This window comes from Dasypus novemcinctus, chromosome 8 (genome assembly GCF_030445035.2).
Source record: "Dasypus novemcinctus isolate mDasNov1 chromosome 8, mDasNov1.1.hap2, whole genome shotgun sequence".
NCBI classification, from domain to species: Eukaryota; Metazoa; Chordata; class Mammalia; order Cingulata; family Dasypodidae; genus Dasypus; species Dasypus novemcinctus.
The window spans coordinates 22,861,218-22,883,571 of NC_080680.1; the positions used below are offsets into that span (position 1 = coordinate 22,861,218).

Sequence of the window (22,354 nt, forward strand, 5' to 3'; positions counted from 1 at the left end):
TGATTCACATGATGAGCCTCAACTCTCAGTCCATAAATTGTAAAATTATTGTATATATGGCTTGATTTGTTGATCTTTTCTAGATTATATAGGCCTAGATTTGTTATTTTTTAAATGAAAAATAAAAAGATTGAAGTTTATCTTTTTCATATGAAATCTGTTTTTGTTTATTTTGTTGAACTTGAGAACCGCATACAGAGTCCATATTCAGCTGACATGCGATGACTTCCACCTTGTTCTCTATGACTTGTTTAAGAAAAAGACACTTGGTTATACATATGTTAAAAATCTGCAGCAAAATTTCATTACTTTCCTGTGATTGACGGGGTATTAGTGTTTTACAGAAACCTACAACTTTTTTTAGGAGTATGTGGCAGTTTGAGAATATTTATGAACCCCCAAAAAGAGAAGGAGTATGTTTGTAAAATGGTCTGTTCCAAATGGGTGTGATACCCTTTGATTGTATTAAATTCCCAGGTTTTAAGTTTGCTTGCTAAAAGATTAGGGCTTTGATTCTACGACTTCAGTAGGGCATGGCTCAGGGTTGAGTCCCTGCCCCCTAGGTGGGCTGATTTGAATGGATACTCACTCAAGAAGACACAGGAAGAGAGAGAGCTCCATAGACATGGAAGAGGAGAGCGCTCTGTTATGTTTGATCATGGGGCCCCGGAGAGAGCTGAGCCATTTGCCTGATAGTACATCTGAGGAGCAGAGCAGCTCAGAAAGCCTGGGACAAAAAGAGCCCTGTGCTAGATTGATACAGGAAGCCCTGAGAGACAGCCCTGTGCCAGCCTGCAGCTGTGATCAGAAGAAGCTGGGCTCTTGGAGCCTTAAGAGGAAGAAGGCCGGAGAGACCAGGCACAGCTTACCTGCCATCTCACTTCAACACGTGGCAAGTCTTTGGTGAGAAAGCAGCCTTGAATTGGACACTTTAGGGCCTTGTAACTAAGCTTTTATCCCAAATAAATACCCTTTATAAAAACCAACAGTTTGCTGGTACTTTGCATCATCACCCCTTTGGCAGACTAATACAGAGGAGATCAGTAAATCTCATCTTGTATATGTGATCAATCATGCTGTAACTCACAAAATTCTTTCTCCTTAAGGTCAAGTTCTCAGCCAGAGCAGAAGATTGATTCAGAGAAGGTTCTCTCACCCAGTCTTACACCTGTTTGAAAAGAGAGGGAAAATACTTTTTTATTTTGCCCTTCAATTTTGTTCTTTCAAGACAGCAAGTCTTTAAATTAGCAGATATCTTTCTTCACTTTAAAGCTCAAATAGCAGTGGAAACATTCGAAGATTACTTTTTGCCACTTGATTTCTTGATCATTTATCAAAAAGACTTGTCACTTGAAGTAAAAATATTTTCCCTATGGCCTTGCAGAGTCTTGTTTGGTTGTTTCAAGTGATGAGAGATATTTGTTAAGTTATCTGGTTCATTTCATTTCTCAGCTTGGGGCAATTCTCTGTGAGGAAAATGTGACATTGTAAAGTCAAGTCAAGTGTTTTTTTTTTTTTTTTTAACAAGGGCATCATTCATATGGAACCATGGTTCACTGTCAGCATAGAGGCCAATGTAGTTCCTCCAAGATAGACCTTTTATTTCCAGATAAGAAGATAAAACATTAAATATCCTGTCCTTTGCTTGCTTAGGGTAGCACTTTGTAGCAGAAAAAGTTTTCTTGACTTTACCATTATTTTTAAATTTTAAATTATTACAGAATAATGCTGGTGAGGTCTGTTGACACATCAATCTGGACAGAGAAACTATTGTTTTCTCTTTACTCACAGGTCTTTAGCATCAGGTGATGGTAATATGTTGACTCATCTTACTGTTACTGTATTATTGTTCTGTAGAATCTTTTTCAATTTCTCTTACTGTATGTTGTATAAACATTTTATGCTGTTTAATTTTACACATTGGCCTTATTAGAGTCTCATCAATTTTGTGACTTTCCTTTTTTTTGGGTAGTACTGCTACGAAGTTACTTGCTCCCTCAACTTCTTTACTGTATATAAATTCTTTAAAAAGAAAAGCTTATTTTCTTTGTTTTGAGATTGAAATAGCCATTAAAAAATCGGCGTCCTTGTCAGTTGACTATAATTTGTAGTTGTCTTTATAATATTGCTTGAACCATTATTGCATTTGTAAAGTTGTTTGCTACAAATAACACAAAATGAAACAGGACAACATGGATTTCTAACACTTTTTCTCAAATTAACATCACCTGGAATTGCACTAAGCCACACAAATAATACCTTCACAGGAACATAGAATACAGGCATCAGAGGGAACCACCTAGGCCTGCAGGTGGGCCTGTGAGGGAATCAAATGACTTCCCTCATCACAGTCTTTCCCTTGTCCTATTCTGGACAATATTCCATTGCCTTATTCTTGGGAAAGTTTTTTTTTTTAAGGCGGCTCTCTGTATAGCCTTGATGACATTTTGAGTGGCCCCCTGAGAGAGGCTAGTATGATCATACTGGTATATTTCTTCCCAGGTTAACTTTGCTACTGGATTTCTCATTATTGTTTCTATCTGATAAGTTTGGGTATGAATGCTTTTTAAGGAGCTCCCAGAAGAGTAGCATTGAGGGGGCAATCCTCTTCAAATATTTCCTAAGTTCTAGCTAGAACTTGGGAACTTCACTTAAAAGTTACTTAGATTACTTGGGTAAGCCTAGCAAGTTTTGTTGTACTGTTAAGTGTTTTAGTTTGCTAAAGGCTGCCAAGGCAATATACAGAAATGGGTTGGCCTTTACAATGGGGATTTATTAACTTAAAAGCTTCCAGTTCTGAGATTGAGAAAAATGTCCAAATCAAGGCATCAGGTGAAGCTCTCTCCCTGAAGACATAGCTGCCAGTGATCCTGAACTCCTGACACATGGCTGGGTGCAGTGGCAGGGTCTGCTGGTCTCTTTCTTCTAGGCTCTGTTGCTTTCAACTTCTGGCTGCACCTTCTGTGGCTTTCTCTTTTTTTGGATTCCATTGATTTTAGCTTCTTGCTCTTGTGGTTTTTTCCAGCTTCTGTGGGCTCCTCTCTGAGCTCCTGGGTCTTTTCTCTCTGTCTCTGAATTCATCTTGTTTGTAAAGGACTTAAGTAAGAGGATAAAGACCCACCCTGGGCTATCCCTTACCCAAGTAATCTTATCAACAGGTCCTATCTACAATAGGTTCATACCCACAGAAATGGATTAGCCCTAAGGACTTAATCTTTTCTGGGGTCCACAAAAGCCTCAAACTACCACAATAAACATGTGGGTATCAAATTGGGAGGAAACACTTCCATGCAAAGTGAATTTAGGTTTTCCCATGGGATTAAATGCTTTTTTTGTTAGAATTTCCTTTGTAACACCTAAGAGCTATGATTGTTAATTGTGGGCAGCCAGTGTTTAATGGTTTCAAAGTACATTTCTATAGATGTTTTCTGAAGTTTGTGATTGGTATTGGGAGAAATTAGTTCAAGGTAGAATTCCCAAGCTGGTTGTAGATACTGTCTTTAGCCCAGGGGATACTATGTTGTGTGCATGACCGTACCTGAAAACATTCATTAGTGGATAAAGAGGAAGTCCATGGCATTGTATCACTGACCATTTGGTGCAGTTCCTTTCTGCTGTAATAAGTGAAGTTTATACTGGTGGTGGAAGGACATCATTGTAATTGATAGGAAAAGAGGCCATTATTTGTGCAGGCATATATTATTGGAGGGGATTATATTTTTTATCTTCCCAGCAATCAATAAGAGCTTTATTTGTATCTTTATAATCCCATAGGATTTGTTGGTTTTGACTGTATGATCACAGTCTTGATTTGATTGCACCAATTACAGGCTTCTTGATTATAATATTGAAGTGCACATTAATTATCTCTGGGCATTTCTTAAGTTGATAGGGAGGTTGCTGTATTTGTTTTGGTGGTATTCATAATACAGTGTTTTGTCTAATTTGAGACAAGAGTTGCCTCGGGCACTGAGGAGACATGTATAGGTTATAACTAGTGTCATGGAGGTTGGCAGTTGAGATAGGAGAAGAGCTAGCCTCAGTATGGATATCTGTGATCATGTTAGTAGGATTGACTAATCTGAATAGCTAACATTGTGGTTCCCATTGTCCCCAAGAGACCCTTGTGTGTCACCCTGTGGAGTGCATGTGGAATATTGTTTCTAAATATACCTTTTAACAGTAGGATATATACTGAAATTTGGGATTTTGAGCAGAGTGCTGTCTAGATCTACCTAAGGTTTTTTTTTTTTTTTAAAGGATCACTTTGGCTGTTGTGTTAAGAATTGACTATAGGGGAGCAGGGATAAGAGGAAAGAGACCAACAGTAGCTTGGACCAGGGTGGTGGTAGTAGATGTGATGCAGTGATCAGATTCTGGATATATTTTCAAAGTACATCCATCAGGATTTCCTATTAGATAGGATGTAAGACAGGAGTCAAGGATGAAGCTAAGATTTTGGGACTGAGCAATTGGAGAGAGAGGATTGCTTTAGCTCATATGGGGAAAGCTGAGGGTGGAGCAGGTTGGAAGGGAAGTTTTAGATATGTTGAGTTTCTCATATTATTTCTCATAGAGATCCATATAGAGATGTTGAGTAATTTTGAGACTGGAAGAGATCACTAAGGAAGAAACTGTAGTTAGTTAGAAAAGGATAAGAACTCTGTCCCTTTGGCGTTGTCGTAAAGGAAACATAGTAAGAGTGGCCAGTGAGGTAAGCAGAGAAAACAGTATGGCCAAGTGAAGAAAATATAACCAACACTTTACTTGAATCCAGTAGCTGGATTGGGGACGTGGGGAGTAAGAAATTTTTTTCCTCTAAGAGATAGAAATAACAGCATGATTATATGGTGATGAAAATGATCCAGTGAAGAAGAATCTGTAAATTATACTTAAATTCCATGATCAGCTTGCATACACTCTTAACTTTTTTGCCTCTCCTTTGCTTTGTCACATTTGCCTGGCAATACCACAAACTTTTGACATCCAACACTTCTGCTATTAGATGCCTTCTCTTTCTATTATACCATACCGTAATGAGCACAAACTTGCACAGAAGAGAGGTTTTCCCTTTACCTGGGGAAGCTCTGGCCTTAGGCTTCAGCAATAAAAAGTGGACTTTGAGACTATGTAGGGCACATACTTGTTTAGCCTCAGGGTAATGGGCTTTAGAGCTGGCTTTTTCTTTGAAGGACTTTCAGGTCCTAGACTGCAGAGTTACATGAGGTTGTCAGTTTCTTTAGTGAAAATTTCTCTCATTATTTACCAGGGCTTAAATGCCTGTCTGTTGAGCATTTTCCACAGTGATGGGGCATGGAGGTATTGAAGCCATAGGAAGTTATTTGCAATTACAAAATGCGTTATTTCTCAGTCTCTTCTATGCTGTCTTTGGCGTTTCTGAGTCTTGCCCTTTCCTGGGTTCTTCTGGGCAGAGTGGCTCCCTCTTCCCTTTCTAATCTTCTCCTCCCCTCCTTAAATTTATTTTTGTCGAGTTAAACATAACATTCTTTTTTTATCTGTTTTTAAAAGACATATTTATCCCCCCCCCCCCCCCCCCCCCCCGTTGTTTGTGCTTGCTGTCTGCTCTCTGTCGATTCACTGTATGCTCTCTGTGTTTGCCTGTCTTCTCTTTAGGAGATACCAGGAACTGAATCTGGAACCTCCCATGTGGGAGAGTCGCACTCAGTCGCTTGAACCACCTCAGCTCCCTGCTTTGTTGTCTTTCTCTTTGTGTTTCCTCTGTGTACCTCCTTGTTGCATAATCTTGTTGCGTCAGCTCTCTGTCTTGCTCATCTTCTTTAGGCACTGGGAACCCAGTTTGGGATCTCCCATGTGGTAGGCAGGAGTTCAGTTGCTTAAGCCATGTCTGCTTCACACATTCTTTCTTTATTATCTATTTTAAACCATTTCTGGGAGGGAGAGGAGAGAAATACCTGTGTCACACTGTGTCAGCTGGATGTTTGAATTATTTCTTAACTCCTGAAATAGGATTGCCTCTGATATAAGTGCTCAATATTAATCTTTTCAGCTCTTATCAACTCTATTCATGAGATGTGTTGTTAAGATACCTTTGTGGAGAAGTAGGAGCCTGTGACCACCCCCACCCGAGAGGAAAATTCCACAGCCCCGTAACTGCCTATATCTTGCTTCTGTAACAAGCTTGCTTGACTGTAAAACCTTATCTCAAGGCCTCCTCCTGTAGAAAGTCTCCTCAGCCCCTGCCAAAAGACCGACCTGACCCAGACTCTTGTAAACAACAAGAACTCCCCGACTGCTTGTCTCCCCTGATAGAATTCCCAGCGCTTGATTAACCACAAACACCTGCTTCTGTACGCGCTTACTTGCTGAGCTATTGCCCCTCCCCCCCCCAACCTAAAAGCCTATATAGGCAAACTCCCCCCTGCGACTCAGGGCTGCTCTCTTCTTTGCGTAGGATGAGGCAGTTGCTGTGTGGCTAATAAAGCTCTCAATTAGAACTTTATTCAGAGTCTGAGTCTGGTCGATATCGCTAGTCTATAACACCTTTAGAGAAAGCCATATGAGTCAACAAGTAAGTGACTTAAAGTCTGATATATAATAATTCTAGATTAATTTGGAAATTGGGAAACTATTTTGACTTGGTAGTCTTTTTAGAAAAGAGTCAAATAAAGAATATTTAACATTCAACATTTCTTGTTTTTTTTTTCCTGTTTAATTTTTCAGTTTTTTTAAATTAGAGAAGTTGTAGGTTTACAGAAAAGTCATGTAAAAAAAAATACAGTATTCCCATATACTTCCCCCCATTATTAACACTTTTTACACATTAGTGTGGTACTTTTGTTATAATTGATGAAAGAATTTAATTAATTTAATTTATTATTAACTGTAGTCCGTAGTTTACATTAGAGTGTATTTTTTCCCCAATATACCACCCTATTATTAACACCTTTCATTAGTATGGTACATTTGTTTTAATTAATGAAAGAACATTTTTATAATTGTACTATTAACTATAGTCCATAGTTTACATAGTGTTCACTGAGTTGTACAGTCCTATGTATTATCTTTTAACTTCTATTCTAGTGACATATATATAACCTAAAATTTCCCCTTTTAACCACATTCACATGTATAATTCAGTGCTGTTAACTACACTCACATTAAAAACAATTCATGTAATTTTTGTACATAATTTGAAGTATGTGTTTATTGAGAGGAAAAAAATGAAAAAGTCACATGTATTTGTTGAAGTAAAATTCTTTGTAATTGAATGAAAACATCCCAAAATACCTGTGTCTTCTAACGCTAAAACAATTTGAAGTCTGCTCTTTTGTATGTTTTTATTTGTCCTTTAAATACACTATTACTAAGTATTGCATAGGTTTGTGATGAATTTGTTGAATTGGCAGTAATTGATTTACTTTTTAGTGATGCCACAAAATTCTGCTTCAGTCAGCACTGATATATAAAATTAAAAGATATTCAGAATTTTTTAGTGAATAGTTGCAAAATTATCTAAAAAATTATAAATGTGAATTAAGATTTAAGATTGTTTTAAGATGTAGAATGTGTACTTTTTGAAGACTCTTATTAATAGTTGAATGAAAATGTGCTTAAGTATTAAAATAAGATGCTATATAAGCTTTTTACTCTAAACAATTTATTAATGAATTTAGATATGTTCTCATATAGAATAGTCATACATATCTACTAGTATTTCATTACTGTGTGAGTAGTGGACAGTAAGTGCACTAGTCAGTCACAGGATGCTTTGGTGGGTTTAGTATTTTAAAAGTGTATTACTAGAGAACAGGAAGGATACTTTGAACTGTCTCAGAAGAAACCTTAACATTAGATTGTAAACTGTGTTATGTTTGTTATCTGCATTTTTATAACTTTAGGATTCTGATAATATTTCACTGGCTGATTTTAAGTTATTTAATAGTGACCTGCCAGAAGCACATGTAGCTCAAACCGTCTCTTTTGGTTTCCAGTGTTATCTCGTGTTGCCCATAATAAGGAACTTTCAGTTGTATGGTCTTTTTTTTTCCTTTAAGTTGTAGAAAAACGTATATAATAAAATTTCCCATTTTAACAATTTTTAAGTGTAGCATTCACTGGCATTAATTACATTCACAAGTAGTATGGCCTTAATGACATTTAATGTATAGAAAACAAAATGTGTTTAATATCATTAACATTTTTCTTTTAGATTATCTGCAATGATGAAATGAAGTAACTCAAGATGAGCAAGTTAAAAGTGGTATCAGAGAAAAGGTATTGTGATTTTAAATACCAATATATAAGAATTACCAGAAATAATACATGAAGTGATTATTTAAAACTCATTACTTTAAAAATATTATTTATGTTTAAATAATAGTATATTATATATTTTTTATTAATATTTACTGTTTAACTTTTCAGTTAAAGCAGGAGTCAGCAAACTGACCAAATCCCTTTTTTGTGTGGCCTATGAGCTAGGTGTGATTTTTCATTTCTAAATGGTGAAAAAAAAAAAAATCAAAGGAAAAATTCTATTTTGTGACACATGAAGATTATATGAAATTCAAATTTCAGTGTTTATCAAGTTTTATTATTTATTTATAATAAAAACATTGAAAATAAAAAATAGCTATATACATCCATTTACATATTGTCTATTTCTGCTTTTGCCACTGCAGTGACTGAGTTGAGTAGTTGTGACTATATGCTCTGCAGTATCTAAAATATTTACTTTCTTGCCCTTTACAGAAAAAGTTAGCTTACTCCTGAGTTAAAGCACCTTATATCATCTCTATTAAAACTCATATATACTAGGACATTATCTTACCATTGGTTTTACTACAGGCCGTTTCAGTTAAAAGTAAGATGAATTTGATTGATTCCATTTTGGAATGTTTCTAGTTATATACTATACATCCTTGAACAAATTGCTTAACCTTTTTAAGTCTCAGCTTTTTCATCTGTAAAATAAGTTTAATAGTAGTGCTGTGATGACAAGGTTGGGAAGATTAAATATTTCCTGGCCAGCTCAGCAAATGATAGCTTGTTAGTAAAAATAATGAAAGTTGCTACTTATAGTACTATTGTATTGTGTATGTGTGTTTGCATTTATAGATATGCTTTAAATCTGTTTTATAATGAAATGTAAACAGTTTATATAGATAAGATTTGTTCTTAAATTGTTCGGTTTTCCAGTTATGTAACATGAATATATATGTAATACATTATAATAACACATTTTATTGTTCAAGTGCTTTTGTTATTTCTGTGTAAAAGGAAATAGGCATTGGTTTGTGTTGTAAACAGTAGTATCACCCTTACTTTTCAGTTCAGGTCAAATAAGTAATGCTATTTTTACTGTTTTAAGTAAAATTACTAGATAATTCTTCCTAAGAATGTGAAGTCACTTATAGTTTGAAAACCTCTGGTTCCTAAGATCAGTTTTAATTTTTTTCCCTCCTGAAATAGATTTCTCTGGAAAGTTATTATTTGGGTTACTGTTTTAGGCTAACTAAATTGTGATCACTGTAGATAATCTTCAAAAGGAAATTATAATTTCCGGTAATACTTACTACATCCCCCTGTGAAGAAAGCTGAATACAATTAAGTGAATTTAGATAGATAGAAAAGGGTTCAAAAATCTTTTTTTCCCCTTATAGTGTGGTAGATCGAGGCTGTGTATAAGAACTCACAGAGTATCTTCTAGGGGTCTAAGAAGGGGAAAAATAATACTTCCAGGTATTGTCCTAAAGTCTTTTATTCTGTAATCAGACTTGATTAAAACATACTGTTTCCAGAGAAAATTTATTATATACTTTCCTTATTTCCAGAGACTTCTATAGATGCTCTCTTTGAATTATTTCTTCTTTTGCCCTTTGTGATTTATTTCTTAACCACGAAGTATCTGTTGAATACTTTCATGTGTCTAGCTCAGTACTAAATCTGTGAGAGTAGAAAAGAAGCTTAAATATAACGCTTAATACAATGCTTTGCAGAAAATGGATGTTTGGTATATTCTGAAAAAAATTAATGAGCCCTAATCTGTTTTTATACAAAACTTGTAAGCTGATTGAGAAGAGAATATATAAACAAATGCATTATGTGATTTAACCACTACAAAGTAAAGTATTAAAGTATGAGGTAGAGTTAGAAAATAAGATACTCATCAATTGGTGTTTATTGTGTGATATGGACTTGAAAATGGCCTATCAATCCTGCCTATCAATCCTGGCTTGAGGATTTCTGACTTTTATAGGGTGGTGGAATATTGATATTTGCTGAGTTACAGGGACTGTATGGACTAGATTGGCACATTTAATGACCGTGTGAGTAGGTGGTAATTTAAATCAAATAAGTCTAGTAAGTTTGAAGAGATGAGGATTTTTCTTCTCCATCAGCATGGTCATGCCCTAGATGTTATCACCAGAAAGACTATCATTTCACTGTATTACTTCAGACTTGATTCTCCAATTGTATTCTTATTTTTATATCCCACATATCTATACTGTAAGAGTTCTGTCTCACCCAGAGTTTTAATCTTTTATTTTTTCTCACTCATCTCCTCCTCTCTGATCCAGTATAGAATTCACTGTCATTCATTAAACACTTTTGCAAATACCTGAAATGTCTTTACTCTGCTTTCCCTTTTTCCATCACTTTTTTGACAGTCTCTTCCCTGGATAAACCTTTGAGCAAATGAAGAGGTTGAAGGATGAGCTAACTTGATGACATCACTAAAAATTGTTGATCATCAACTTGAAATGAGCCCAGTTATCTTATTACTATGATTCCCTGGAAAGTTCATTTTCCCCCATCTTTGTAATGACTTTGTTATGCTTTCTTTACATCCTTCAGTCCTTTGAAATACTCACATGTATCCCATACACACACTCAGCAAGTGACCTTCCTTCATATGTCATAGAGATAATAGATCTATTGTCCTCATATGTCTTTGACCGATTTACATATTTTCCTTCATTTGATTCCATCCCCTGCTTATCTCCTATTATCTACTGCAACAGAGGATGTGTCCTCTTTCTTGTTAAGAACCAATGATATCACCTCTGTTCTAGATTTTACCCCCTCCTTCCTTCTCAGGGTCTTTTAATAATTATTCTTTGACCTGAACTTTAACCCTTCCATTCCTTACCATTTAAACATGATACGGGCTCTCCACTATTGAGACTCTGCTGTTCTGGTACTGCCCGTTTTTGAAAAATCTGATTTTCTTAAAACCTGGAATTTTGAAATAGTTTATAAATACAATCTACATATTTCATACTCTCCAACCACTCCTGTTTAGGTTCTGCCTTATCTGCTATACCTTTATTTCTTAAGGCCACATATAATCAGTAAAATAGTTTTTTTGAGGTAAATCAACATACAATGAACTTCATGCACTTACTGTATACAATTTGATAATTTTTAACCTGTGTATACCTGTGAAACCATCAATTCAATCAAAATCATGAAAATATCCATCACACACAAACATTTCCTAATGTCCCTTTATAATCCTTCCTGACCTGCTCCCACCCCCCAGCCCTGACTACCACTGATCTGCTGTCTATATTACTTGAGTTTGTTTTTTAAGAATTTTACATAAATGGAACCATACACTTTCTGTCTTCTTTTTTATGGGATGGGGCTTGGGTCTGGCTTCTTTCATTTATTATTTTGAGATTTCACAATTATTTTGAGATTTCATTTATTTGTAGTATGTATCAATCATATAGCATATTTTTATTGTTGAGTAGTATTCCATTGTATACCACAATTTGCGTCTCCATTTAACTTTTGGATATTTGAGTTGTTTCCATTTTTTGGCTATTTCACATAAGACTTTTATGAATATTTGTGTATAAGTTTTGTATGGCCATATGCTTTCTTTCACTTGGCTAAATACCTAGGAGTGGAATGACTGAATCATATGATAGATACATGTTTAACTTTTTAGGAAATTGTCAACAATCTCTTTTCCGAAGAGTTTGTGCCCTTTATGTTCCCTTAAGCAGCATGTGAGAGTTTTAGTTCTTCTACATTCTAACACTTGTGTGATCATTCTTTTTAACTTTCAGGCATTCTAAAAGGAATGCAGTGGTATCTTATTGTGATTTTAATTTACATGTCTCAATGGTTGATGATGTTGAGCAGATTTTCATGTACTTATTTGCCTCCAGTGTATTTTAGTTGGTCAAGTCTTTTTAAAATTGGAGTGTTCATTTTCTTATTATTGAGTTTTGAAAGTTCTTTATATATTATTGATTCATGTCCTTTATCAGCTATATGAATTACAAACATTTTCTCCTAGCCTGTGGCATATCCTTTCATCTTCTAAATAGAATTTTACAAAGAGTAGAAGTTTTTATTTGGATGAGGTTAATTGGTTCTTTTATTGGATTATGCTGTTAGAGCAGGGGTTCTTAATAAGGGGTCCATGAGCTTGAATTGAAGTTCAAAAAAACCTTTTTCTTTTGAGGATGTGTTGGGGCAGGTTTGGTATATTTATTAAATAATACTCAGTACAGTGTGGACTTACTAAGGGATCCATGGTTTTCACCTGACTGGCAAAGGGGTCCATAGAACAAAAAAGGTTAAGAACCCCTGCTTTAGAGTTATATCTAAGAAATATTTGCCTACCCCAAGCTTGACAAAGTTTTCACCAATGCTTTATTTTTTAGAAGTTTTATAGCTTTGTATTTTACGTTTAGGTCTATGATCCATTCTGAGTTAATTTTTGTGAATGGTGCAAAGTGTGGATCGAAGTTCACTGTCTTTTTTTTTCATATTGATATCAAATCATTCCAGCACTGTTTGTTGAAAAGATTATTTTTCCTCTACTGAATTGCTTTTGCACCTTTGTTAAAAATGTGTGGGTGTCTTTCTGGACTTCTTTTGATCCATTGGTCTAGTTGTCTGTCTTTGTGCCAATCCCACACTGCCTTGATACTGTAGCCTATAATGAGCCTTGAAATCAGGTAGTGTTCCTTCCCAAGTTTGGTTCTTTTTCGGCTATTTGAAGTTCTTTGCATTTTGAAATGAATTTAGCATTAGCTTGATGATTTCTACAAAATAGCCTACTGGGACTTTGATTGGGATTGCCTTTACTCTTTAGATGAGTTTGGAGAGAACTGGCATACTAACAGTAGTGAGTCTCCTTACCCTTTAACACAGGATATCTTTTTTTAATGTAGGTTGTCTTTAATTTCCTCCAGCAGTGTTTTGCAGTTTTCAGTATACTGGTCTTTCACATCATTTGTCAGATTTATCCCTGTTTCAGATCTTTTGATGCTGTTATCAGTGACCAGCTTTTGGTTTCATTGATTTTTCTCTATGGTTTTTCTGTTGTCTATTTTTTTAAAAATTTATACTTTGATCTTTATTTCCTGACTTCTTTGGATTTTGAGTTTCTTTTGTTCTCTTATTTCTTAAGTTGGGAGCTGAGGTAATTGATTTGAGACATTTCTTCTTTTCTAAAATGAGCATTTAATGCTATAAATTTCTCCCTAAGTGCTGCTTTTGTGACATCTCACTAATTCTCATGTTGTATTTTCATTTTAATGCAGTTCAAAATACCTTCTAATTTCCCTTTTGCATTTTTTGGTTCATGTGTTATTTACGAGTGCATTATTTAGCTTCTAAATATTTAGGAGAGTTTCCAAGGATTTTTATTGATTTTGGTTTAATTCTGTTGTGGTTAGAGAGCATACTTTGCATTACTTGAATCTTTTGAAATTTATTTAGCCTTATTTTAGGACCTGAATATGGTCTATATTGGTAAATATTCCATGCAAACTTGAGAAGAGTTTATTGGGTGGAGGATTCTATAAATGTCAGTTAGGTCAAGTTGGTTGATAGTATTATTCAGATATTCTATATTCTTATTCATCTTCTGTCTGCTTGTCCTATTAGTTATAGAGAGAGGGATATTGAAATCTCTGAATATTATTGTGAATTCGCTTGTTTTTCCTGTAGCTCTACTGGCTTTTGCTTCATATGTTTTGAAGCTGTTTGAGGTGAATATAGATTTAGGATCATTATGTCCTCGCAATGATTTAATCATATGAAATGACCCTTATTTTTGATAATATTTTTTTCTCTGAAATCTACTTTGTCTGACGTTCATGTAGCCACTCTAGCTTTCTATTGATTAGTGTTAGTATGATGTATTTTTTTCCTTTTCCTTTTAGCATATTTCTGACTTTATATTTAAAGTCAGTTTCTTGTAGGCAGCATGCATTGGGTTTGCTTTTTTATACAGTCAGCCAATCTTTGTCTTTTAATTCAGGGTTTCAGACCATTTAGATTTTTTTCTGATTCCATTTTATTTCTTTTGTTGTCTTATTAGCACCTTATTAGCTATAATTCTTTATTTTTATGATTTTAATGGTTTCTGTAGGGTGTATAGTGTAGATAATCTAACTTATCACAGTCTATCTTCAAGTGGTCTTTTACTTCCTACATAGTATAAAAATCTTCCAACAGTATACTTCCTTTTCTCCCCTCCTGATCTTTGTGCTATTATTGTCATATGCTTACTTTTACATATGGTCTTTGTTATTGCTTTTTTTTAAACAGTCAATTAAAAAATTATTGTGGAAACATATATAGAACATAAATTTTCCCATTTTAACCACTTACAAGTATAGAATTAAGTGGCATTAATTACATTCACAATGTTGTTATGGTTATCACCATCCATTATCAAAACTTTTCCAGAATCACCCCAAATAAAAACTCTGTAACTATCAAGCATTAACTCCCCATTTAATTGCCTTTATTAAAAAAAAATGTATGTAATATTATTTAAAAAAAATTATTAGATTATACAAATGGCACAAAAAATATTGGGGAATTCCCATATGCATCTCTCCCCACATCTCCCACATTTTCCCACATTAACAACATCCTTTATTAGTGAGGTACATTCATTGCAATTGATGAACACATTTTGGGACATTGCTACTATGTGTGGATTAATGTTTACATTGTGGTTTATACTCTTTCCCACCCAATTCTGTAGGTTATGGCAAGATTTATAATGGCTTGTATCTGTTGTTTCAGTGGCATTCAGGACAATTTCCAGGTCCCAAAAAAGGCCCTATATTATACCTGATTTTCCCTCCCCCTGTCCTCAGAACCTCCAGTGGCCACTGCCTCCATATCAATGATATAATTTCTTCCATTACTAGAATCACAATAAATCTGTAGTAGAATACCAACCAGTAAGTCTACTTTAGTCCTTAGTTCATTCCCCAATCCTGCAGATTCTGGAATGGTGATGTCCACTCCAACTATTAATTGAGAGAGGGGCTGTCATCCCATAGGGCTGATGGATGGGACTGTCTTGCTTGCAGTTGTAGACTGTCTCGGTTCCTTGGTAGGGTAGTTATCCATCATCACCTCTAAGTTAGTTGTCCTGGGTGAGACCAATGAACTGGAGAGTAGGTGTTGCAACTCCATTGAGGCTCAGGGCCCAGCTGGCACCTGGACAGCCCAAAGATTTAAGTCTCGTGGACCTACACCTACCAACTCTAGTACTAATTATAGGTTCATATAGAAGGACAGAAGACCCATGTGTAGGGAAGCCACAACTGAGTCTGTCATTCTGAGGAGCATAGATTCCAAAGTAGGGCTCACAGGAAAAGCACCAAACTCCTGAGCTATCTTCCCTGACTGTAGTGTCTGGATGTTTCCAGAGCTCTCAGGAGCCCTGCTATTTTGAGTAGTATCTACTTTGGTGGTCAAAGAGATCCTGCTGACATATGCATAAGCATAACCTCTCAAATGACCTCCCAGCCCACTTTGAAGTCTCTTAGCCATATACACTCTTTTTTTTTTTTTTTTTTTTAACCATTTCCCCCTTTTGGTCAAGGTCTTTTTCCAGTTGCATTACTAATTGGTGCTTGAGAGGCTCATCCCAGGAGTCATGTCCCAGATTACCTTTTGAAGAGATGTAAATACCATATTACTCCTTTGTCTTATGACCTGCTCTTTTTCTGAAGAGAAAAGTTACCTTTGTTTTGTTGTAATCTGTCTTTTTTTCATCTGGCTGCTTTTTTACATTTTCTTTTTATAACTGGTTTTAGGCATTTTGATTATGATGTACCTTGCTGTAGTTTTCTTCATATTTCTTTTACTGGTGGATTATTGAGCTTCTTGGCTGTACAGTTTATCATAATAGGAAAAATATTGGCCATTTAAAAAAATTTTTTTAAAGATTTATTTATTTTATTTCTCTCCCCTTTCCCCCCAGTTGTGTGTTCTCTGTGTCCATTTTGCTGTGTTCTTCTTTGTCTACTTCTGTTGTTGTTAGTGGCATGGGAATCTGTTTCTTTTTGTTGGGTCATCTTGCTGAGTCAGCTCTCTGTGTGTGCGGCGCCATTCCTGGGCAGGCTGCACTTTCTTTCGCGCTGGGCGGCTCTCCTTACCGGGTGCACTCCTTGCATGTGGGGCTCCCCTATGCAGGGGACACCCCTGCATGGCATGGCACTTCTTGTGTGCATCAGCACTGCACATGGGCCAGCTCCACATGGGTCAAGGAGGCCCAGGGTTTGAACCGCGGATCTCCCATGTGGTAGGCGGACACCCTATCCATTGGGTCAAGTCTGCTTCCCTATTGGCCATTTTTAAAACACTTTTTTTCTCCCCCCACCTCTCTCCTATCCTTGGAACTTCAATTACAAATATATTTGTTTCCTTGAAGTTATTCCATGGTTCACTACTCTTAATTTTTTCCCCCCCTTAATTCTTATTTGTGTCTCTGTTTCATTTTGGATAGCATTTATTATGATATCTTCAAGTTCATTTATTTTTTCCTCTGAAATGTTGAATCTTCCGCTAAACTCATGCAATGTATTTTTCCCTTTAGATGTAGTTTGATTTGTGTCTTTTTTTTATTTTCGATGTTATTACTTAAGTTTTGGCACATATGTAATACAGTTATAATAACTGCTTTAATATCCTTCCCTGTCAATTTAAAATATTTGTGCCAGTTCTTTCTATGTTTTACTAGAGAAGTTGTGGGTTTACAAAACAATCATGCATAAAATACAAGATTCCCATTAACCACCTCACCACTGACATCTTGCATTAGTGTGGTAACATTTGTTCCAACTGGTGAAAACGCACTTATATAATTGTACTAGTAACTCTAGTTCAGGGTTTAACTCAGAGGTCACTTTGTGTTCTACAGTTCCATGAATTTTCAAAAAAAGTATTTTATTCTAGTGTAACATAGATATAACTTAAAATTCCCCCCCTTAACTACCTTCAGATATATATTTCAGTGCTCTTAATTACATTCACCATGTTGTGCTACCATCACAATCATCCATTACCAAAACATTTCCATTGTTCCAATTAGGAACTTTGTACATTTTAGGCCTTAACTTCTTTTTTTTTTTTTTTTTTTTAAAGATTTATTTATTTAAATCCTGCCCCTCCCCTGGTTGTCTGTTCTTGGTGTCTATTTGCTGCGTCTTGTTTCTTTGTCCGCTTCTGTTGTCATCAGCGGCAGGGAAGTGTGGGCGGCGCCATTCCTGGGCAGGCTGCACTTTCTTTTCACGCTGGGCGGCTTTCCTCACGGGCGCACTCCTTGCGCGTGGGGCTCCCCCACGCGGGGGACACCCTTGCGTGGCACGGCACTCCTTGCGCGCATCAGCACTGCGCATGGCCAGCTCCACACCGGTCAAGGAGGCCCGGGGTTTGAACTGCGGACCTCCCATATGGTAGACGGACGCCCTAACCACTGGGCCAAAGTCCGTTTCCCCTTAACTTCTTATTCCCTATCTTCACCCCATCTATATTGTAGATTCCAACTCTGTGAGTTTGCTTATTCTAATTATTTCATATCACAGAGCACATACAATAGTTCTCCTTTTTTTGGCTTCTTTCACTCAAAATGATGTCTTCAGGGTTCATCCATGTTTCTCATGTACCAGAACTTCATTCCCGTTTTATAATTAAATACTATTCCTTTGTGTGTATATACTACATTTTGTTTATCCATTCATGATGACTTGGGTTGCTTTGATCTTTTGACAGTAATGAATAATGCTGACACAAACACACTATGCAAATATTGGTTCGAGTCCCTGCTTTCAGTTCTTCTGGATATATACCTAGTAGCAGGATTGCTGGGCCATATGGTATTCTATACCTAGGTTCCCGAGGAACTACCAAACTGTCCTCCACAGTGGCTGCACCATTTTACAAGCCTACCAGCAAGAATGAGCATTCTTGTTTTTCCACATCCTCTCCAATACTTTCAGTTTTCTGTTTTTTTTTTTTAATTGTAGCCATTCTAATGAGTATGAAATGGTATCTCATTTTTTTTTTAATTTGAACCTTAGGTTTTATTTTATTTTATTTTATAATTTTTACTTTTAGAGAAGTTTTAGATTACATAAATGTTACATAAAAAATATAAGGGATTCCCATATGCCCCCCTCCCTCCCCCTCCCACACTTTCCCACATTAACAACATTCTTTTTCAGTGTTGTACATTTGTTGCAATTGATGAACACATATTGAAGCACTGCTCCTAACCATGGACTACAGTTTACATTGTAGTTTATACTCTGTCACACACATTTTTATAAGTTATGACAAGATATACAATGGCCTGTATCCATCACTGCAATGTCATGCAGGACAAAACCAGTGTCCTGAAAATGTCCCCATATTATACCTACCTTCTCCCATCCCTCAGAACCTTAACATTAATGATAAGAGATCTTCCATTGCTAGAATTATAAGTCTGTAATAGAATAATAATGTCTACTTTAGTCTATTGTTCATTCCCCAATCTTGACGATTTTGGAATGGTGATGCCTACTCTGCTTCTTATTTAGAGGGAGCTTAGATCCTATGGAGCTGTTTTGCTTGCAGTTGCAGGCAGTCTCTGTTCCTTGGGTTGGGCCATGTCCATCATCATTGCCTTGTTAGTTGTCCTGGGTGAGTCCAATGACCAAGAGAATAGGTGTTGCAACTCTGCTGAAATTCAGGGTTCACCTGACACATGGAGGGACCATAGATTTAAGTCTCTGGGATATATATTTATCAAGTATAGTGCTAATTACAGGTTCCAATAAAAGGGGCAGAAGAGCCATATATAGAGATCCTATAAATGAGTCTAACTCTGTTACACTGTTACTCTAGGAAGCATAAATTCCAAAGTAAGGCCCACTGAAATGGTGATGAATTCCCTGCTTTTAGTTTCTGGATGTCTCTAAGCTCTCAGGATACCTGCTATTTGAAGCACTGTTTACTGTGGCAGTCAATGAGATCCTGCTGATGTGCATAAGTGTAACCTCTGGAATGACCTCCTGACTTACTTTGAAATCTCATGGCCATAAAAACTCATTTGTATTTCCTAGTTCCCCCTTTTGGTCAAAGCCTTTTTCCAGATGCATTGCTAGTTGATACTTGGTAATTATCCCTCGGTGCCAGGGAGGCCTATCCCTGGGAGTCCTGTCCCATGCCCGGGGCAAGGTAGTACATTTATATGCTGAGTTTGGCTTAGAGAGAGACCACATTTGAACAGCAAGGAGGCTTTCAGGAGGTAACTCTTGGGCAATATATAATACTAGGCCAAGTGTCAATTTCACAAGAAAAGATTCATAGGTACAATCATCATTGTCAAGGGCCTAGCATAATGGTCTGTCTTCCTTCACTAGACATTGCCCTTGCACTCAGGGGATTCTTGCTATTCTATTAGAGAATATGGCAGAATAGCAATTCAAAGTTCTTTAGATTATTTTGTGGATCTCCACCCACTGAGACAATGTGCCATGAACACTTGAACTTACTCATATGTCTTAGAGGCATGCCCAGGTAAACCCCTTCCCATGCATCCCCACATCACTGACACCCCACACCAGACATCCTCTCCTGCCACTGCTGTGACCCTTCTGTGATCCAAAACCTCTCCAAAAATGAAGCCTACAAAAATAACTGAATAAAGTTACTAAGAAAATGAAATAATTTAAAAAATAACCAATAAAATACAAAAAATTTAAACAATTTTTGAAATAAAAGAATTTTTAGACATTGTATGTCTCATCACTGTCAGATCTTTTGTCTTGTATGTACTGTGACAAGAAGGTCACCTTAGACCCGGGGCACAAGAAGGTAGAAAGTGAATGGATGAGGGTGTGGGCTGTCACCTCTCTGCGGGTGTGTGGGCTGTCAGCTCTCCGTGGGCACAAGCTGTCAGCTTTCCACTGGTGCAGGCCTGCTTGCCTTCACAAGGAGGCCCTGGGACATGAACCCAGGGCCTCCCATATGGTAGATGAGAGCCCAGTGGACTGAGTCACAGCTGCTTCCCTTGAGTTAATTTTTGTGTAGGGTGTGAGATGGCGTTCCTCTCTCATTCCTTTGGATATGGATATCCAGCTCTCCATGCATCATTTGTTGAAGAGGCCTTTTTTTTTCAGTTGGTGGCCTTGTTGAATATCAGTTGACTGTATATGTGAGAATCTATATCAGAACTCTCAATATTTGATTCCATTGGTCAGTATGTCTATGCTTGAGCCAGTACCTTGAAATTCTGACCACTGTGGCTTTGTAGTAATTTTTTTTAAAGGTTTATTTATTCTCTCCCCCTTTCCTGTTGTTTGTGCTTCCTGTCTGCTCTCTGTCCATTTGCTGTGTGCTCTCTGTGTCTGCTCATCTTCTCTTTCAGAGGCATGAGGAATTGAACCTGTGACCTTGCATGTGGGATAGAGGCTTTCAGTCTCTTGAGTCACCTCAGCTCTTTGCTTTGTTTTGTTCTCATTGTCTTTCATGTTTGTTTCTCCTTGTTGCGTCAGCTTGCTGCGCCTGTTGCACCAGTTCACTGTCTTGCTCATCTTCTTCAGGAGGTACCGGAAACCAAACCCAGGACCTCCCATGTGGTAGGCTGGAGTTCAATCACTTGAGACACTTCTGCTTCCCTGTAGTATGTTTTAAAGTCAGGTTATGTGATTCCTCTGATTTCATTTTTCTTTTTCAATATGTCTTTGGCTATTTGGAGGCCCCTTGCCCTTTCAAATAAATGTCATAGTTAGCTTTTCCAATTCAGTAAAAAAATGCTGTTACAATTTTTATTAGAATTGCATTAAATCTGTAATTCAGTTTGGGTATGGCAGACATCTTCATGATGTTTAGACTTCCAATCCATGAATAGGGAATATTCTTCCATTTATTTAGGTCTTCCTTGATTTCCTTTACAATGTTGTATAGTTTCCTGCATACAAGTTCTTTCCATCTTTAGTTAAGCTTATTCTTAGCTCTTTGATTCTTTCGGTTGCTATTGTAAATGGAATTTTTTCTGATTTTCTCCTTAAATTCCTCGTTATTGGTTACAGAAATGCTACTGATTTTTGCGTGTTGATCTTATATCCTGACACTTTACTAAATTCATTTATAAGCTCTAGAAGCTTTGTTGTAGATTTCTCAGGGTTTTCAAGGTATAGGATCATGTCATCTGCAAATAGTGAAATTTTCACTTCTTTCTTTCCAATTTGTATGCCTCTTACATCTTTTTTTACCCAAGTACTCGGGCAAGTACTTCTAACACAATGTTAAATAGAAGCTGTGAAAGTGGGCATCCTTGTCTTGTTCCTGATCTTAGAGAGAAAGCTTTTAGGATTTCACCATTGAATATGATGTTAACTGTGGGTTTTTCATATATACCCTTTATCATATTGAGGAAGTTTCCTTCTATTCCTATCTTTCGAAGTGTTTTTATCAGAAAAGGGATGCTGTATTTTGTCAAATACTTTTTCTGCATCATTAGACATGTGATATTTTTCTTTCAACCTTTTAATGTGGTGTATGACATAGATTGATTTTCCTTTGTTGAACTGTCCTTGCATACCAGGGATGAAACCCACTTGATTATTGCGGACGGCTGGGCTCAGTTGGCTTAGTGGAAGCTGCCGGGGGGCCAGGGGCCCTTTGAGCCAGCAGCAGGCGGCTCAAGGTGTGGTGGGGACGCGCAGCACGGTGGAAGAACGCTACGGAGACAAGGGCTGTGCGCAGGTCTGCTTTATTGAGGAAGTACACTTGGTTTTATAGTGCTGGGTAGGGGAGGGGTTAGTGCGAGGGCGGGCTAGCTACGGGGTGATGGTGGATAGGTGGGTAAAGGCAGATGGCTATGAGGTAAACAGTGGCTAAGGAAGGAGGCAGATTATGAGTTGGCAATGTGGGCGGGACTGGCGGGAAGAACAGCAACGGCTGGAGGGGGAAGATAACAATGGCTGGGAGGAGGGGTGAAGGGAGGCAGCAGCATAAGCTGTTGCTAAAAAGGGCTCTAGTGCAAAGAGGTTACTAAGGGCCGGCAGGCAGGGGAATTAAGGTGGGGAACAGATTATGGTGTATAATT

At 37.0% G+C, this 22,354-nt stretch overlaps 1 protein-coding gene across 4 annotated transcripts in view; it reads left to right on the forward strand.

Moving 5' to 3' along the window:
* AGTPBP1 (ATP/GTP binding carboxypeptidase 1) overlaps nt 1-22,354 on the forward strand; it is a 255,124-nt gene that overhangs the window by 12,464 nt on the left and 220,306 nt on the right. For 2 of the 4 annotated variants that reach the window (XM_058301576.2, XM_058301581.2), the window contains exon 2: nt 8,192-8,256. The exons of the other annotated variants lie outside the window; for them this stretch is intronic. In XM_058301576.2, coding sequence (XP_058157559.1) covers nt 8,225-8,256 — 32 coding nt within the window. In that variant the 5' untranslated portion in view covers nt 8,192-8,224. The remainder of the gene's footprint in view (nt 1-8,191; nt 8,257-22,354) is intronic. 4 annotated transcript variants of the gene reach the window in all.